Below are 14,415 nucleotides of genomic sequence, written 5' to 3' on the forward strand. Positions count from 1 at the left end.
ACTAGCACATATTTGCAAGGGGAACCTTTACCTTTACCTTACCCCATCTAAAAATGTAATAAAAGAAAGCCTCCCTGGCTGTACTTGATCCGATTTCTGAATATTTCTGGAGAAGACTTGCAGACTTCCCATTTAAAAAGAAAACATCAAAATGAAATTGCACCGTGTCCAACGTCAGAATTGCCATTGAGATGATCCAACATCTCCTATTTTATACAAATACAGCATTTAGCAGCATTTGGGGACTAAAATATGAGGTTCGTTAAACAGATTTAAAAGCCACGAAGGAAGTAAAAGAACGGCGTCTCCCTTATTTCCACTGCAACGGCAAACGTGGGATGTCTTCACTCAAATTCTTTTAATTGGCACGGAGGCGTTGCAACACTGCTCAATGCAAAACAAATTCAGGAGACAATTTCCATGTGAAATCATAGACCAGAGCTTTCCTTGATCTGGTGCCTTCCAAAATGAGTTCTGGATTACAGTATTTTAAAAACCCCGACACACAAAGGCTGTATAAAATAAGCTTTTTATCAAAGCCCAATCAGCAGAATATAGGCCTGCTGAATCCCATCCCAATGAGTTCGACGCAATTTATTCCCACATGTTTCTATGGTTACAGTCTGATAAGTCCGCTTGGTAAAGTTTAGAACAACGCAGAAAGACGGTTCAACCAATAACGTATTATATAATAATAAAAAGTTCGACTTAACCCACCCGTCGATTTCGCAATCGGTGGATTTCCAGGGAAATACCAGAATTACCAACTTATGTACAGGTTTAAGATGGACTATATATACAGGAAGTTCGACGCAACTGAAAATCCACAGCGAAGGACATTTTAAATTGAAACAGCTGCAGCTTGAAGTGGATCGGTGTGCAAAAACTCCTGGAAAAGTCTTCTGGCTGTCTCTGCAGAGTGAAAGGATGTTGCTTCAGACATCTTACCCCTCTGCTCCTTCCACAAAGCAACGAGCTGGTCCTTTTGCTTCTTGACAATTGGCCGGCTTCAAAAGCAATCACAAGCGCCAGGGATTTAGCCAGGAAGGGGGGGGGACCACGAATGACCTCGACCGACACAGGGTAACGGCATTCGCTGCCTCAAGAGGCCATGGAAGAATCTTTAATCCACTACCTGGCTTCAACAGCATGGCATGCGGAGATCACAGCCACCTCGTCAAAGAATCAGTCTCTGGTTGATAATTTTTCGGTTTATTTCCGCCAAGGCCACAGAAAATACAAATGCTTTTTCGTCCGAGAGGTTCGCGTACATGTCCACTTCCTTTTCTTGTTTCTCTGTAACGAGAAAAGATGCTGTGTGAACTGAGACTTTCAGCTCCTGGTCTTTGAAGTAGAAATAGGTACCGTGTTTCTCCCAAAAATAAGACAAGGTCTTATTTTCTTTTGACATCCCCTGCCCCCCCCCCCCAAATAATCACTTGGCCTTATTTTCGGGAAGGTCTTAATATTTTTGAGGTGCAAGAAGCGGCGAGTGTGGTCACCTCATGGCTGCTGCTTTGTCGCAATATTTTCGGAGAGAACTTATTTTAGCGCATGCGCGCAAAAGCCTGATTGGGCTTATTATCCGGGGGGGTTGTCTTATTTTCGGGGAAACAGGGTAGGAATTGAGCATGCAGGCACAAACTTTTATTACACTGAACACTAATGCAAGAAGCAGCTTGTTGAGTTTAAGCAAGGATCCTACTTGTTCTAACAAGGGGCATCAGATACCTCCAGCTTGGTAAAGCCAAACAGCTCCCTATCGCATCCATCACGTGCATCGGGGGCCCACACTAACCTATGTATGTTAACCCTTCAAAGCACCTTGTATCATATAAATACAGCAACCTATTACATATTTATTTGTTGGAAGTGCCAATAAAATAAATGTATGTTTGATTTTATTGACCATTTACATTTCTATTCCTGTGAGTAGTTGCCGTAGGGCCCCCGATACACTGCTTTGCCCTGGGGCCCATAATGCGGTTAAGACGGCCCTGCATCCAGTGAAAGTCACATTGCGTTAATGAACGGACGATAAATACAACTCGTAACGGAGTCATCCTCATTCCAGATTACCCAGGTTATATATGGGTGAATGTTCTTTAAAAAAAAAAAATTCTTGGTCAATTGCTTGACTTTTCATCCTCTGTGATATTTCTGTATTCTGAAGTCGTGCACTGCAAAGCAACTGAGTCTTCCTCCATATGCCATGGTTAAATAAACAATGACTTAACCTACTGTGAGAACCAGACACCTCGGAAAGAAAGGAAGTCCTCGACTTACGACCTATCACCACTGCCGCCGTTCACTGCCGGCGGAGAAAGCTGGAGCCTTCGCTGCCGAGTAAGTGATCGGCGGTTGGATCGGTATCCCGGAATACTGCCTATCAGCTGTTCTAGGCGGCGGGGATCACCTCCGATCCCCATTGCTATTCACTGCTGCCGAACGGTGGAAGGCTCCAGTGTTCCCCAGCGGCAGCGGAAGCTCAGCTCAGTTGACTTGTGGTGAATGCAACAGAGCGGAGCCCTGATGAGCCATGTGCGGAGGCTGCAATAACATGCTGAAGCTGACCAGGCTGTTGGCTGTTTGCTGCAAGGATGCTAGTCAGATGAATCGACCGGATTGATGCTGGGAGGCAGAGGCAGATTTATTTATCTTTTCCTCCTCTAAAGCTAATGTGCATCTTATAGTGCAAAAAATACAGTCACCGCCTACAGTGATTCTTGGCAGCTTACGGATAGTAACACAATATAGAAAAAAATAAAATAAGTAAAAAATAATAACACCACCTCCCCTATCATCACTCCTCGGCGACAACACCCCCCCACCCCGCCAATCAACCATTGAATGGGTTCTATCCCACTCTAGGGCTCCCCGGATAAAAACTACGTCTTCAGGGTCTTACGAAAGAGTGGGGGCCAGTCTAATTTCTAATTCATAAAACTATGGAGTTTATCTTATGTTTTTAAAAAAACAATTATGGTCAACCCAACAAATAATTTCTGTTACCTTTTTCTTCATCGTGCTTTTTAGATGAAGCTGCCTTGGGCCGTCCCCTTCCTCTTCGGCTGTGATCCGATTGGCTGTGCGATCTGGACCTTTTCCTGTTTTCTAAGTCTTTATTTACCACTGGGTTGATCTTCTCCCTTTTGACTCTCTCTGTGCGCCTTCTCTTAGCGTCATTTCTGCTTTCTGTTGCAAGACATTTTCAAAACAGAGACACACATGCACGCACGTTAGCGGATCTGGAATGGTTCTGAAATCTTTGCCCCATCCCGTATTTTCTCTTTGGCTTCTTTAGCTTGACAATTAGCGGGAACACCAAGTCTGCAGGCTTTCTTTAATGCACAAAGCAGAACGTCGCCATAAATCAAGTCACCCATGAACCGTTCCTTTTTTTTTGAAGTTGGATAAACTTGTTTTTCACAAAAGGTGCTTTAAAGCAGTTTTTCCAGTAGAAGAAATGTTAACCTGCAAGAACCTCCAGACTGCCAAGCCTCAAAACAGAGGAACAGAATAAGAGAGAAAGAACAGAGCGCCAAAGTGTCAAATGCCGGCCCGACCCTGGCCGGGATGCAATGAGGCTCAATTAGTGGTCAAAATGGCCACCTCCACGTGCGCGCTTCAAAATGGCTGCCGGAGGTTCGCTGAGCACTTCAAACGGCCTGTGAGCTCCGCCGCGGCTTGTTTGGATAGCCATGGCTCAATTGAAAAGTGCGCAGCTGGGAAATAGAAACCGTCGCCAGCCCAAACGGCGCTACCCGCTTTGGAGCCTCACCCGCGTAGCTGCTATAAGGAGCCCAATACCCCCATAGTTCCGGGAATCAGTCGGAGCTCCCAGTGGCACGAGAGGAGAGCAGAAGCCAATTAGCTCTCCCTCGACGTGCTGCAGGACGGAGGACCCTGTCTCTGCGAGGCAGCAGCTGTTTTTGGAATTTAGAATGTCCAATGGAATGTCGAATTGGTAGAAATATAAAATTTACCTATTTCTCTTAATGAAATACTGGGAGCCAAAGCAGTTGTTTGGACCAAAGACTGAGAGGAACTGGGAGCCAATAGGGAAAAGAGGAGGTTAAAAGAAATTTCCCTCAGTCTTTGGACCAATCAGGCTTTCGGAATATCCCACATGTGGCCCCTCCCTCAAATCTACTAGAAAATAAGAGAGAGACAGACAGAGAGGCAGAGAGAGAGAGAGGCAGAGAGAGAGAGAGAGACAGACAGACAGAGAGAGGGAGACACAGAGAGAGAGAGACAGAGAGGCAAAGAGAGAGAAGTAAATTAAGGTGAAAGGAAGAAGAGAAGACAACTATATCCTTCTCTACCAATAAAAAAGAGCTGGACTAATGAAAAAAATGTTTAAGGGCATTTGGAGAAGAAAGAGAGGTGATAAAGGAAAAAAAATAAGTTAACCAAGCCCCAGAAGAAATAATATTTCTGAGCTTAAGTGTTCAGTCCAAATTTTCTGTTGTTAAGCAAGGCAGTTGAGTTTTGTCCCATTTTACGACCTGTCTTGCCACAGTTTTTAAGTGACTCACCACAGTTGCTAAGTTAGTAACACGCTTGTTAAGTGAATCTGGCTTCCCCATTGATGTAGCTTGGCAGCTGACTCATATTTACGACGGCTGTGGTGTCCTGGTGTCATGTGAGTCCCTTTTTTGCGACTTTCGGACAAGCCAGGTTTACGTAATAACTGCACTACTAGCTGGAGCAACTGCAGTGAGTCACTCAACAACGGCGGCAAGAAAGGTCGTATAAAATGGGACAAAACTCAGTTTGACAACCGTCTCGGTTTGCCACGGAAACGCGGGACTCGATTTGTGGCCATTATGTCGAGGACCACCTAGGCTTCAACCAGGTGAATTGAAACGATACCTGCAGAGGACGGTAGCTTTTCCGAACGTTTGGCATTCAGGAGCTTGCGACTGATAAATATATACCCACATGGACAGGACTTGCACGCAACAGGAACCTTCGAAGAAGACAAGAAGGGGAGGAGGAAAGGTGAGTCTCTGTTTTAATCCCTTTGTCATGAGAAACACAAACCTAGGTGACAGGTGTACAGGTACAACCAGGAAGTGTACCGCTGAGGACTGCGTGTCCTGTGTTCTCTGTCTGAATATTCCTTCCATAGGAGGGAGGAGGGGAGAGAAAGTCCCTGCTTGATGATGAAGTTTTATTTTGTGTGTCAGTCCAAAGAAATGATGAACTGAATTCCAGCTGATTGACTTCTGAATGGACAAACCTGACAGGGCCCACCTGCAGCCGTTATCTCCTTGTGCAGTAAATCACCTGCACAATAACAAAATTGCTTCTGTATGCAGTTCACATTCTTGGAGATGACCCACTCACCAGCAACCAACTGGGACTGCGCCGCCTGCGGTCGGACCTAAGTGTAGTTCATAAAATGGTCTGCTCCAATGTCCTACCTGTCAACGACTACTTCAGCTTCAACCACAATAATACACGGGCACACAATCGATACAAACTCAAGGTAAACCGCTCCAAACTCGATTGCAGCAAAGACGACTTCAGCAACAGAGTGGTCAACGCCTGGAATGCTCTACCTGACTCCGTTGTTACATCCTCAAACCCTCACAGCTTCAACTTTAAACTGTCTACTGCGGACCTCACCCCATTCCTAAGAGGTCCATAAGCGGCACAAGCGTGCCTACCGTACCTGTCTTACTCTCCCCATTTATTTGTACTCATTCCCTTTGTTCAGGTCCATGTTTAGACTTATACCGGTTACCTTGCACACGTTTGACAAACAAATAAAATAAAAATAAATAAACCACAGTGAGACTAGCTAATAATTACGTGTTTTAAATAAGAAGTGCTTTACAGCACAACTATGGATTATTTCCACCCCCCCTCCCCATTTTTTAAATTGTTTCAATGGGTTGTTATTAATTTGTTTTGGCTGTTTTTAAGGAAAACAAACATGAAACCTTGGAACACAAATGAATTTTGGACTGGAAAGAAAAATGCTACAGAATTCAACATTCCTTTTAAAACTCTCCCTCTGGGTGCGTCACACACAGTATTACAAGCATGGGCCAGCAGCAGAGCTCTTAAAACAATCTATACATTGATGAAGACTAGCCTTTGAATGGGAGATTATAACTGTTCAAATGCAGCTTGCATCCCTCACCCACCCACCCACCCCCCAGAATTTCTTGCTATTAACAAAGGAGGCCATTCACTATGCAACTAAGGGTAATTAACTAGGTTGATACTGCAGAAGAGCTAGTCCTAAAAATGGAATTTGCATTAACGTTATTAAAAATAATTTATTCTGAGCAAAGGACAAAAAAAAATGAGCAGAAAGGCAATTGATGCTGCAATGCTACTCGAGTCCCATTTTAAATCCAGACTGAGACACAGCATTGATGGATGCATTTCCTCCTTGTAAAAAGCTCACTGTCAGATATTAGAAGAGCATAACAGAATAAATTTCCCCATCACACACAGCATACTAATAATGTTCAGATGCTTCCAAAGGAGAACAGGGCTATGATTCAGTCTAAGCAGCTCCTGTGTTTTCTGGACAGATGCTTGGATCCCATTCCAAACCTCGCTTTCCCCAAAATGGCATTTTTCCTTGGCCAATAACTAAAAGCTGCCATTTTTGTGAATACATCAACCTTCAGCTGCCTTTTTAAGTTAAGCATTACAAAGGGTTTCATTGACTTGCTGTGTTCCAAGGGCCTTTTTGTTTATTTTATCTTCTTTTTTTTAATTTGCAGGTTTGATCTTAATGGTTTCTGGAATCAATTACAATTTAGCTCACATGAATGGGAAACAGATTTTTTTAAAAAAAACAACAACAACAACAACATTACAAGCCCACAATTTTAGGGTAGGAATCCAAACACAGTGAGATTTCTCCTGCACAATGGTGCATTTTATGTCAATGCCAGTTGGCATTTGCTTTATACACATTTTCAATCTGCAGCAGTGTGTCCTGATTTTAGATATTCTCTTTTTTATAGCAGGAATTGAGGGGATAGCTTCAGCTTGGAGTTGAGCCTTTTTAAGTGCTAAAGAGAGCTAGTATATTTCAGTTTTGCTGAATACAGCATAAGTCCTCCTAGTCTCATTTTTACATTTCCAGCCTCCTTTGCTAAAGGACAATCCTATTTCATAGGATTTTATTTTATTGAACAAGACAAAAATGACATTGAATCTAGAAATAGCAGCTTCTGACTTCTTTCTGAAGATGGGGTTCATTACAACACCAAGAAATTTATATGAACATATCTGCAGCACAAAAGAATTCTCATATATTAATTTTTTTATGTTGACCGGGGATTCTTAAAAATTACGACGACTTGGGAGGGATATTTTGATTCCAGCTCCCCCAAGCAGGAGAGCAGTTTATGATCTGATATTTTCAGAAAAAGAAACAATTATAGGACTTTTCGTAAATTAAAAAAAGAAAAACACGCTTTTCATCACAAGAGCTATAAATAGCTCCTCGGAGGCTTTCAAGAACAGTGGAGCAAAACAGTGTGAGCTGGTCGGAAGAATTAGCTTATAAAGCACTAAAATGAGGCCTTCAGGGAATGGTTAAATAAAGCAAAACTCCACTATGACACATTTATACCACAGCGAAAGCTCTCTTAATTTTGCTTTCTTTGGTCATCGTCCAAGCCCCCCCCCCCCCCCCACACACACACAAAGGAAGAAAATTGGTTTAGGTTGGAAACACTATTTCATGCCCAGTTTAACGTATCAACGTTGGTAAAGGTCTGCAGAACACCCACCCACACCCACACACAATGACATGTCACAAAAATACACACGCAAGGCGAAAAATGTAAATATCTGATGAGAGCAGTACAAATTGTGCTTTCTCGAGAACAAACAGCTCTCCAATTTTGGTGGGAATATGAATCATCTTGTTCTGTATCACCACCTTGAAGGTTAGTGCAAGCGCAGCTGTCAGTCACTGCAACTTCACATCAGCTCCAAAACCTCACAACTGAAATTGATCCAAGGGCAGGTTTCTTCCTCCTAAGCAGTCCAGGGACATTGGCTTGTCATTCCTTGATTGAAAGGAAGATCAGCCTTTGTTCAAACATGTTGTTAAGTTGGTTGTTCTGGTCTGCGTACCTGGAGAGGGTCATGTTCAGATCTAGGCTTCCCCAAAAAGCACAAGGCAGAGTCCTGGTCCAGACAAAAACCCTTTTATTAAACGAATGTGAATTCCTCTCATTCACATTCAGCAAGGCCTGGCAGACAGTCTTTCAAAGGAATATTTATGACCACAGACCTTATCTATTCTCAGAAAGCTGCCATGTAAATATTGTCCAAATGAGGTGCTGTGCAAGGAAAGACTGGGCACAGTCTCTGAGATTCACAGACAGATCTTCACACTCCTGAAACGAATCTAACAAACGAATGAACGAATTGTTTCCTGCAAAAGCCCACTCCCCTTTCGCTCTTCTTTTACTTCCTATGGGAGGGGCCAATCACCTTCCATCTATGACTTTACTCCCAAGTCGACCCTGATTTCTGTTGTTCTTTTCTTCTGGCAGCTCTGTGCATGCGTACACTGGGAACAGGCTCCAGCTGTTCCTCTGCCTCACTGCTGTCTAGCTCCCAAGGCACCTGATCACTGCCAGATAGCCTCGGCCCCGTCTCTGCCTCTGACGAAGAGCCATCGTCCAAGCCTTCCCCAGCCTCCAGAACTGGCCCATACTCCTTCCCAACCTCCTCACTGTCCGACTCTGCTACCAGCTCTGCTGGCGGGCCACAACAGGTGATGGGTTCTGGAATGGACCTTCAGGTGCTGTGGTATTTTGACACTCTGGATCGAGTATACTGATAGCCCTCGACTTACAACCACAACCGAGCCCAACATTTCTGTTGCTAACTGAAACATTCGTTAAGTGGGTTTTGCCCCATTTTACAACTTTTCGGGCCACGTTTAAGTGAATCATCGCAGTTGTTAAGTTAGTAACCCAACTGTTAAGTGAATTGTCAATTCCCTGTTGACTTTGCTTGTCGTAAGGTTGCAAAAGGGGATGGCATGATTTTGGGATGCTGCAACCGTTACAAATACAAAGCGGTTGTCAAGCAACTGAGTGTAAATCACATGGCCAGGGCGACGCTGCCATGGTCGTAAGTGTGAAAAATGTCCCTGTTTTCAGTGCCATTGTAACTTTGAACGGTCACTAAATGAACTGGTGTTAAGTTGGGGACTACCTGTATTTGACGAAGTTTGAAAAAAGGAAAAGAAAAGAAAGCTAACAAGATGATGTATTTTATCACTAAACAGAAAACTATGTACTGTATTTTTCAGAGTATAAGATGCTCTAAGATTTTGAAGAGGCAAATTTTTTAAAAAAAGTTTTTGTGCTCTGCAGACCTCCCAAAAAGAGCCCGTTTTTTGTGAAAATGGGCCCACTTTTTGCCCCCCAAAAGGGCATGTATAGCCTTTAGGAGGCTTGTAGAGTGCTCCTGGAGGCTGGGGGGGGGGGTGAGCAAAAAACGGCCTGTTTTTACTCATTTCTGCCCTCCACAGCCGCCAGGAGCATTCTGGAAGCCTCCTAAAGGCTATGTATGCCCATTTTGGTGAAGGGGCGGGGTTTTGGAAGGCAAAAAATGCTGTATTCAGTGTATAAGACACACCCAGATTTTCACCCTCTTTTTTGAGGGAAAAGGGTGCGCCTTATACTCCGAAAAATATGGTATGTAATATGCGCCACAATATAATGAGTATCCTTCCGATTTTTCAGAACCTTTTGGCTAATTTCACCCATGCTATTTGTTAATAAACCATCCCACAGTTTGATTTTGGCTTATCAAACTTTGCTGGACCACGTTAGTGTTAGGTATCACTTGAATCCTGGGTACCAATTAGGAGAACACTAAAACAGCTAAATCTTCTCTTTGTGGACTCCACCTTAAATCTTTTACTGATGTAGTTCTTCTGGCAGGCCTGGAATTTTCTTTTATTTATTTACTTTGCCTGTTTTTCTCCTAACTTTCATTTTGCTTTACATCCTGCATCTGGAAACCCCCAAAATATTTTTGGGACATGTCCAATGGTTCTAATAAAGTATTATTCAATTGCAATTTTTTAAAAACAAAAAAACCCCACAGACTGATACGACTTACTTTTGTATGTTTTGAAAAAGGCCACTAATAACATTAAATGGGGTGGGAGGGAAGAGATAAAATAGTATTTATAAAGGGAATGTTACACATCACACAGTATTACTAATTGCTAAAAGGACACAGGGATTAAAAGCAGCTTCAGCCTTAGCCAACGATGACGCCAATGCAGAAATGAAACTGCACGTCGAATAAAAATTGCACATTACAACAATAATCTCTCCACCTCATCTTAAGGCGCTCTTTAGATTCTTAACTGCCGTTTTTTGTAGTCCTTCATTAGACCATTAACAAAACACAGCAACCACACTGTAGAATAATTAAGCAGCAAGCTGTCAGGAATGTAAAAAAGTAGTTTCAAAACACACAATTATGTGCATATTTAATATGTGCAATTTTTCCCCCAGCCTGGCATTGGGAGATCTTAAAGGAAAAATGATGTTTTCATTGCTGTTTATCCTCACTGTTGAAGCATAGAGGAGGGGAATCAGGATGTTAAGAGTTATTAGTCATAGGGGAAATTGCAACCATTTAGCTTTATTCCTATTCTGTTAAAGCTGTAATTGGTACCCATCTTTGTATCTTTGAGGAAATAAAAGCTGCAGCCTACCCTGCCCTGAGTGAAATACATTTCTTTATTTAGCCTGAGTCTCTCAGGCACTCAGCTTTATTGGATTTCCTCACATGATAGCATTATGACAGGAAAAAAAGTTTCTCCCTTCGTTTTCCACTCTGCCAAGGATTATATAAATCAAGCTCTTTTCAGTTTTTTCGACTAGCAAACTCCAAATACCTTCCCTGACAGGGGAAGTATTTCAGTGTGCATGACTGGGTCCAAGTTCAAATATAATCAGAATGAGAAATAAACAATTTTCGAGGCATGAGCCTTGTGAAACAAATTAAACTGCAAAACTTTCTCTCCTGGGGATAGGCAAAAAACCGGAGGCTTGGGGGGCCATGAAATATCACATCATCGACCGAAATTTCTGAACGATTTCTTGTACGGTAGAAAAGTGCACAACATTGAGAAGGTACACCCGATCAGTTGGGCCTGAAGCACACAAAAAATCCCTTCACCCTTGCCACTGCAAGCAACTTCGCAATACGACCACTGTTGTTTTGTGTGCTATCTTTGCAAAATGTGTAAACACGTGAGCACATACAATAGGGCTTTGGTTTGGATCCCCTTACTTAAACATGTAAATGTGCACACGCTGGGGTAGATTTCTTACTTTTTAGCTCACCCTCAACCTAATTTCCTTCAAATATTTCACAATTACAGTTTGCAGGCTGGCCAGGAACAGTAATTTCCCAGAATTTCCCACAAAGCACTTGACTTACTTACAGGAAATTCTTCCACTGTAGAAATACTTACACACCCAATAAACTTTCTTGTTAGATGAAGCCTGGAGCTAAAAGAGCTTAAGATGGTTTAGCTTTTAGCAAATACCTCATGGATATCAAAACAACACAACCCAGTAAAGGGCACCAAGCACTGAAACTAATCAGCTCAAATTCAACTTGTGAATCAAGCCGAGGGATTTACGCTGCAAATTGATATTTAAGAAAGACATGTTGCAACCATGCTGTCTATTAACACGAAGAGACCTAAGATGCTTCCAAAGGAAGCTTCTACCGATAGTCCCTTGACTTACTAGAGTTCATTTAGTGACCGTTCAAAGATACAACGGCATGAAAGCAAGTGACATACGACCGTTTTTTCACGCTTAACACCACTGCAGAGTCCCCATGGTCAGTCACGTGATCAAAATTCAGCTGCTTGGCAACTGACTCATACTTATGACCGTTGCAGTGTCCTTGGGGGTCACGTGATCAAGCAAGCAAAGCCAATAGTGAAGCCAGATTCCCTTAACAACCTAATTCACTTAACAACGCTGGCAAGCAAAGTCATAACATTGGAGCAAAATCCATTTAAGAAATGACTCACGTAGCAACAGAAATGTTGGGCTCAATTGTGGTCATAAGTCGAGGATTACCTGTATTATGCTTTGCACAGCCTTGTTCTCAGAATTTTAAGGGAGCTCAGATCATCTGCCACATAAAACTACCCTGAATTCTTACAAGGTTTTGCCTTTCTGTGTTCGCCTGACATGGAAAACCATTAAAGACAGGAAAAAAACAGCTGAAAACTCTCACAGCAGTATCAAGGCTTATTTACTGAAGTATTCTGTCCTTCCCAGCAGCTAAGCTGAGGCCAAGAGGAAACAAATACAGAATATAGGTGCATGCAAGTTCCCTTATTTAGCTGAAGCTGTCCTGTGTTATATTTTTAAATAAACAAAGATAAAATGTCAAACTCCACCAGGTTGGCTACAAAGTATCTTCCCAAGTTTTATAAACATATTTTTAAAAGACCAAAATAAAGAACTGTTTCATTTTAAACATTAAAAAAAACCCAAGATTTTCAAAGAGATACTTTCTGTGTTGATTTCTGGGGACTGGTTGGAAAAGTCCCTGCATTTTCTTGGCATGATTTTTAAAAGTGATTTAGCCATTGCCTCCTTCCTAGGGCTGAGAGGGAGTGACTGGCCCAAGGTCACCCAACTGGCTGTGTGCCCATTGGTTTGTAGCCTTAACGATTAGACTTAAACTGGCTCTCAAGTATTTACTTAGGCGAAAACAAAAAGTACATGGAATGATTCATTATAACCATTTTTTCCAGCAGTCTCATTTCCTCAAAATGCCTTTCTGCGTTTAATCCAAGAGTTTGCTTTATGTAGATCACGGATTAAAATATATATATAAGCTTTAAGGTAAACAGCCTCTAACTGGAAAACCAGAAGATTGCTTATCTGCATAAAACAGGACAAACAAAAGGGATTTCCCCACCCCCCTCCAGCTCAACACATTAACTAACAGTAGGCTGATAACTGTAAAACGGACATATTTTTGTCTAAAGGTTGGTAACGGATCTAAAGCTTATTAATACCATAAAACATGGGTGGGGGCGGGAAAACATTGGCAGGAAACATGGTAATAACGGCAAACCATCTATATTTCAGAGTATGTGCCTTTAGCTCAACTAAAACTGTACTGTCAGCTACTCTACAGCCGTTTTCTAATTCTTGCTCTGTATGCAAATCTTCATGCAACTGGCAATTTCTGAATCAGCATGCAAATAATTTCCCTAGGAAGCAAGTCCTCGATTTATAGCACCCATCAAGGAGAATTGTCACCCAGACTTTTCCTTTTTTTTCCAGATTCACACGCACACACCTGCAGGGATCATCCTCGAGGCCTTTATCCAGAGTTTATTCCCCCCCCCCACACACACACAAAGTTATTTGCAAAATATTACAAATCAGGGTTAAAAAACCAGGGCCATTGATTATGTAGCTTCCCCAACCTGGCGCCCTCCAGAAGTGCTCCAGTTCTTAACAAGGGCTCGGCCAGGTAGAGCTAATCTTTATTTTGCCGAATTTCAGGCTGAGAAAAAAAGAAAAAAAATCTGATTTACAGCCTTGTGCCTAACCTGGCTAAGCTTTGCCCTCCCAGCTTTGCAAGCGCCAACCATTCAGCTATTATGGGCATCTTTTGCAAAAGGGCAAAAAAAAAAAGATGTGCTTTGGGGAGGGTATTCGCAGCAGGGACCCGAGCCAGAAGCACCCAGGGTGGGGTGCAAAGGAGCGGGCATCCTCTCCCTCCCCACAGCACCTGGAGAGACCACGCGGGCAATACACCTGTATGGGACAGGTGTGCTGTCCCGGGCAGGAGGATGGACGAAGCCGCAGGGAGAGCGGAAAGGGCAGCGAGAGGGCAGCCAGCCTCCCTGAAACAGGGACGAGGGTGAGGCTCTCACCTGCTGGTCGCACTCGGGGCAAGATTTGGTAGCCATCTTCACTTTTTTAGCCCGGCCGACAGACATGCTTCCGCCTAGCTCCGTGGCGGCCCGCCGACTGAGGGCGAAGAGCGGCGGCGGTGGCGGAGCGCGCGCGAGCTCGCCCGCCCCGCCCACCTTCCTCGCGTCCGCCACAGCCAATAGGAAACGGCCGCTCGCCCGCTCGCGAGCGCCCCCCTCCTTTACTCCGATGGCTTGTCTCTTAATTTCTCCCCGCACACACACACCTCCCGACGACGAGGGCGACGAACGGGCCGCGCATGCGTACGTGACGCCGCCCTCGGGGGTCGGGTTTTTTTTTTTTCAAAGGCCGGAATAGAAACCCGAAACCGTTGGGGAAAACCAAGCCGCGCCCCTCTTGTCCGCGAGCGAGTCCGGGGCGTGGTTTAAAGACTGGTTTAAAATAATAATAATAATAAGCGCCGGGATTG

The 14,415-nt window shown here is 43.5% G+C and overlaps 1 protein-coding gene across 1 annotated transcript; it reads right to left on the bottom strand.

The window, feature by feature from the left end:
- Nucleotides 1-339: 339 nt before the first annotated feature.
- Nucleotides 340-14,090, bottom strand: LOC309397327 (UPF0547 protein C16orf87 homolog). The gene is made up of 4 exons (XM_081963252.1): nucleotides 13,946-14,090; nucleotides 4,876-4,972; nucleotides 3,013-3,195; nucleotides 340-1,296 (listed from the first exon to the last, which is right to left on the bottom strand). Exons 1-4 carry the CDS (start codon nucleotides 14,009-14,011, stop codon nucleotides 1,178-1,180), a joined length of 465 nt encoding a protein of 154 aa, XP_081819378.1. The 5' UTR covers nucleotides 14,012-14,090; the 3' UTR covers nucleotides 340-1,177.
- Nucleotides 14,091-14,415: the final 325 nt, after the last annotated feature.

The sequence above is a fragment of the Natrix helvetica genome (assembly GCF_964273705.1).
Source record: "Natrix helvetica genome assembly, chromosome: 10".
In the NCBI taxonomy this organism is placed as follows: domain Eukaryota; kingdom Metazoa; phylum Chordata; class Lepidosauria; order Squamata; family Natricidae; genus Natrix; species Natrix helvetica.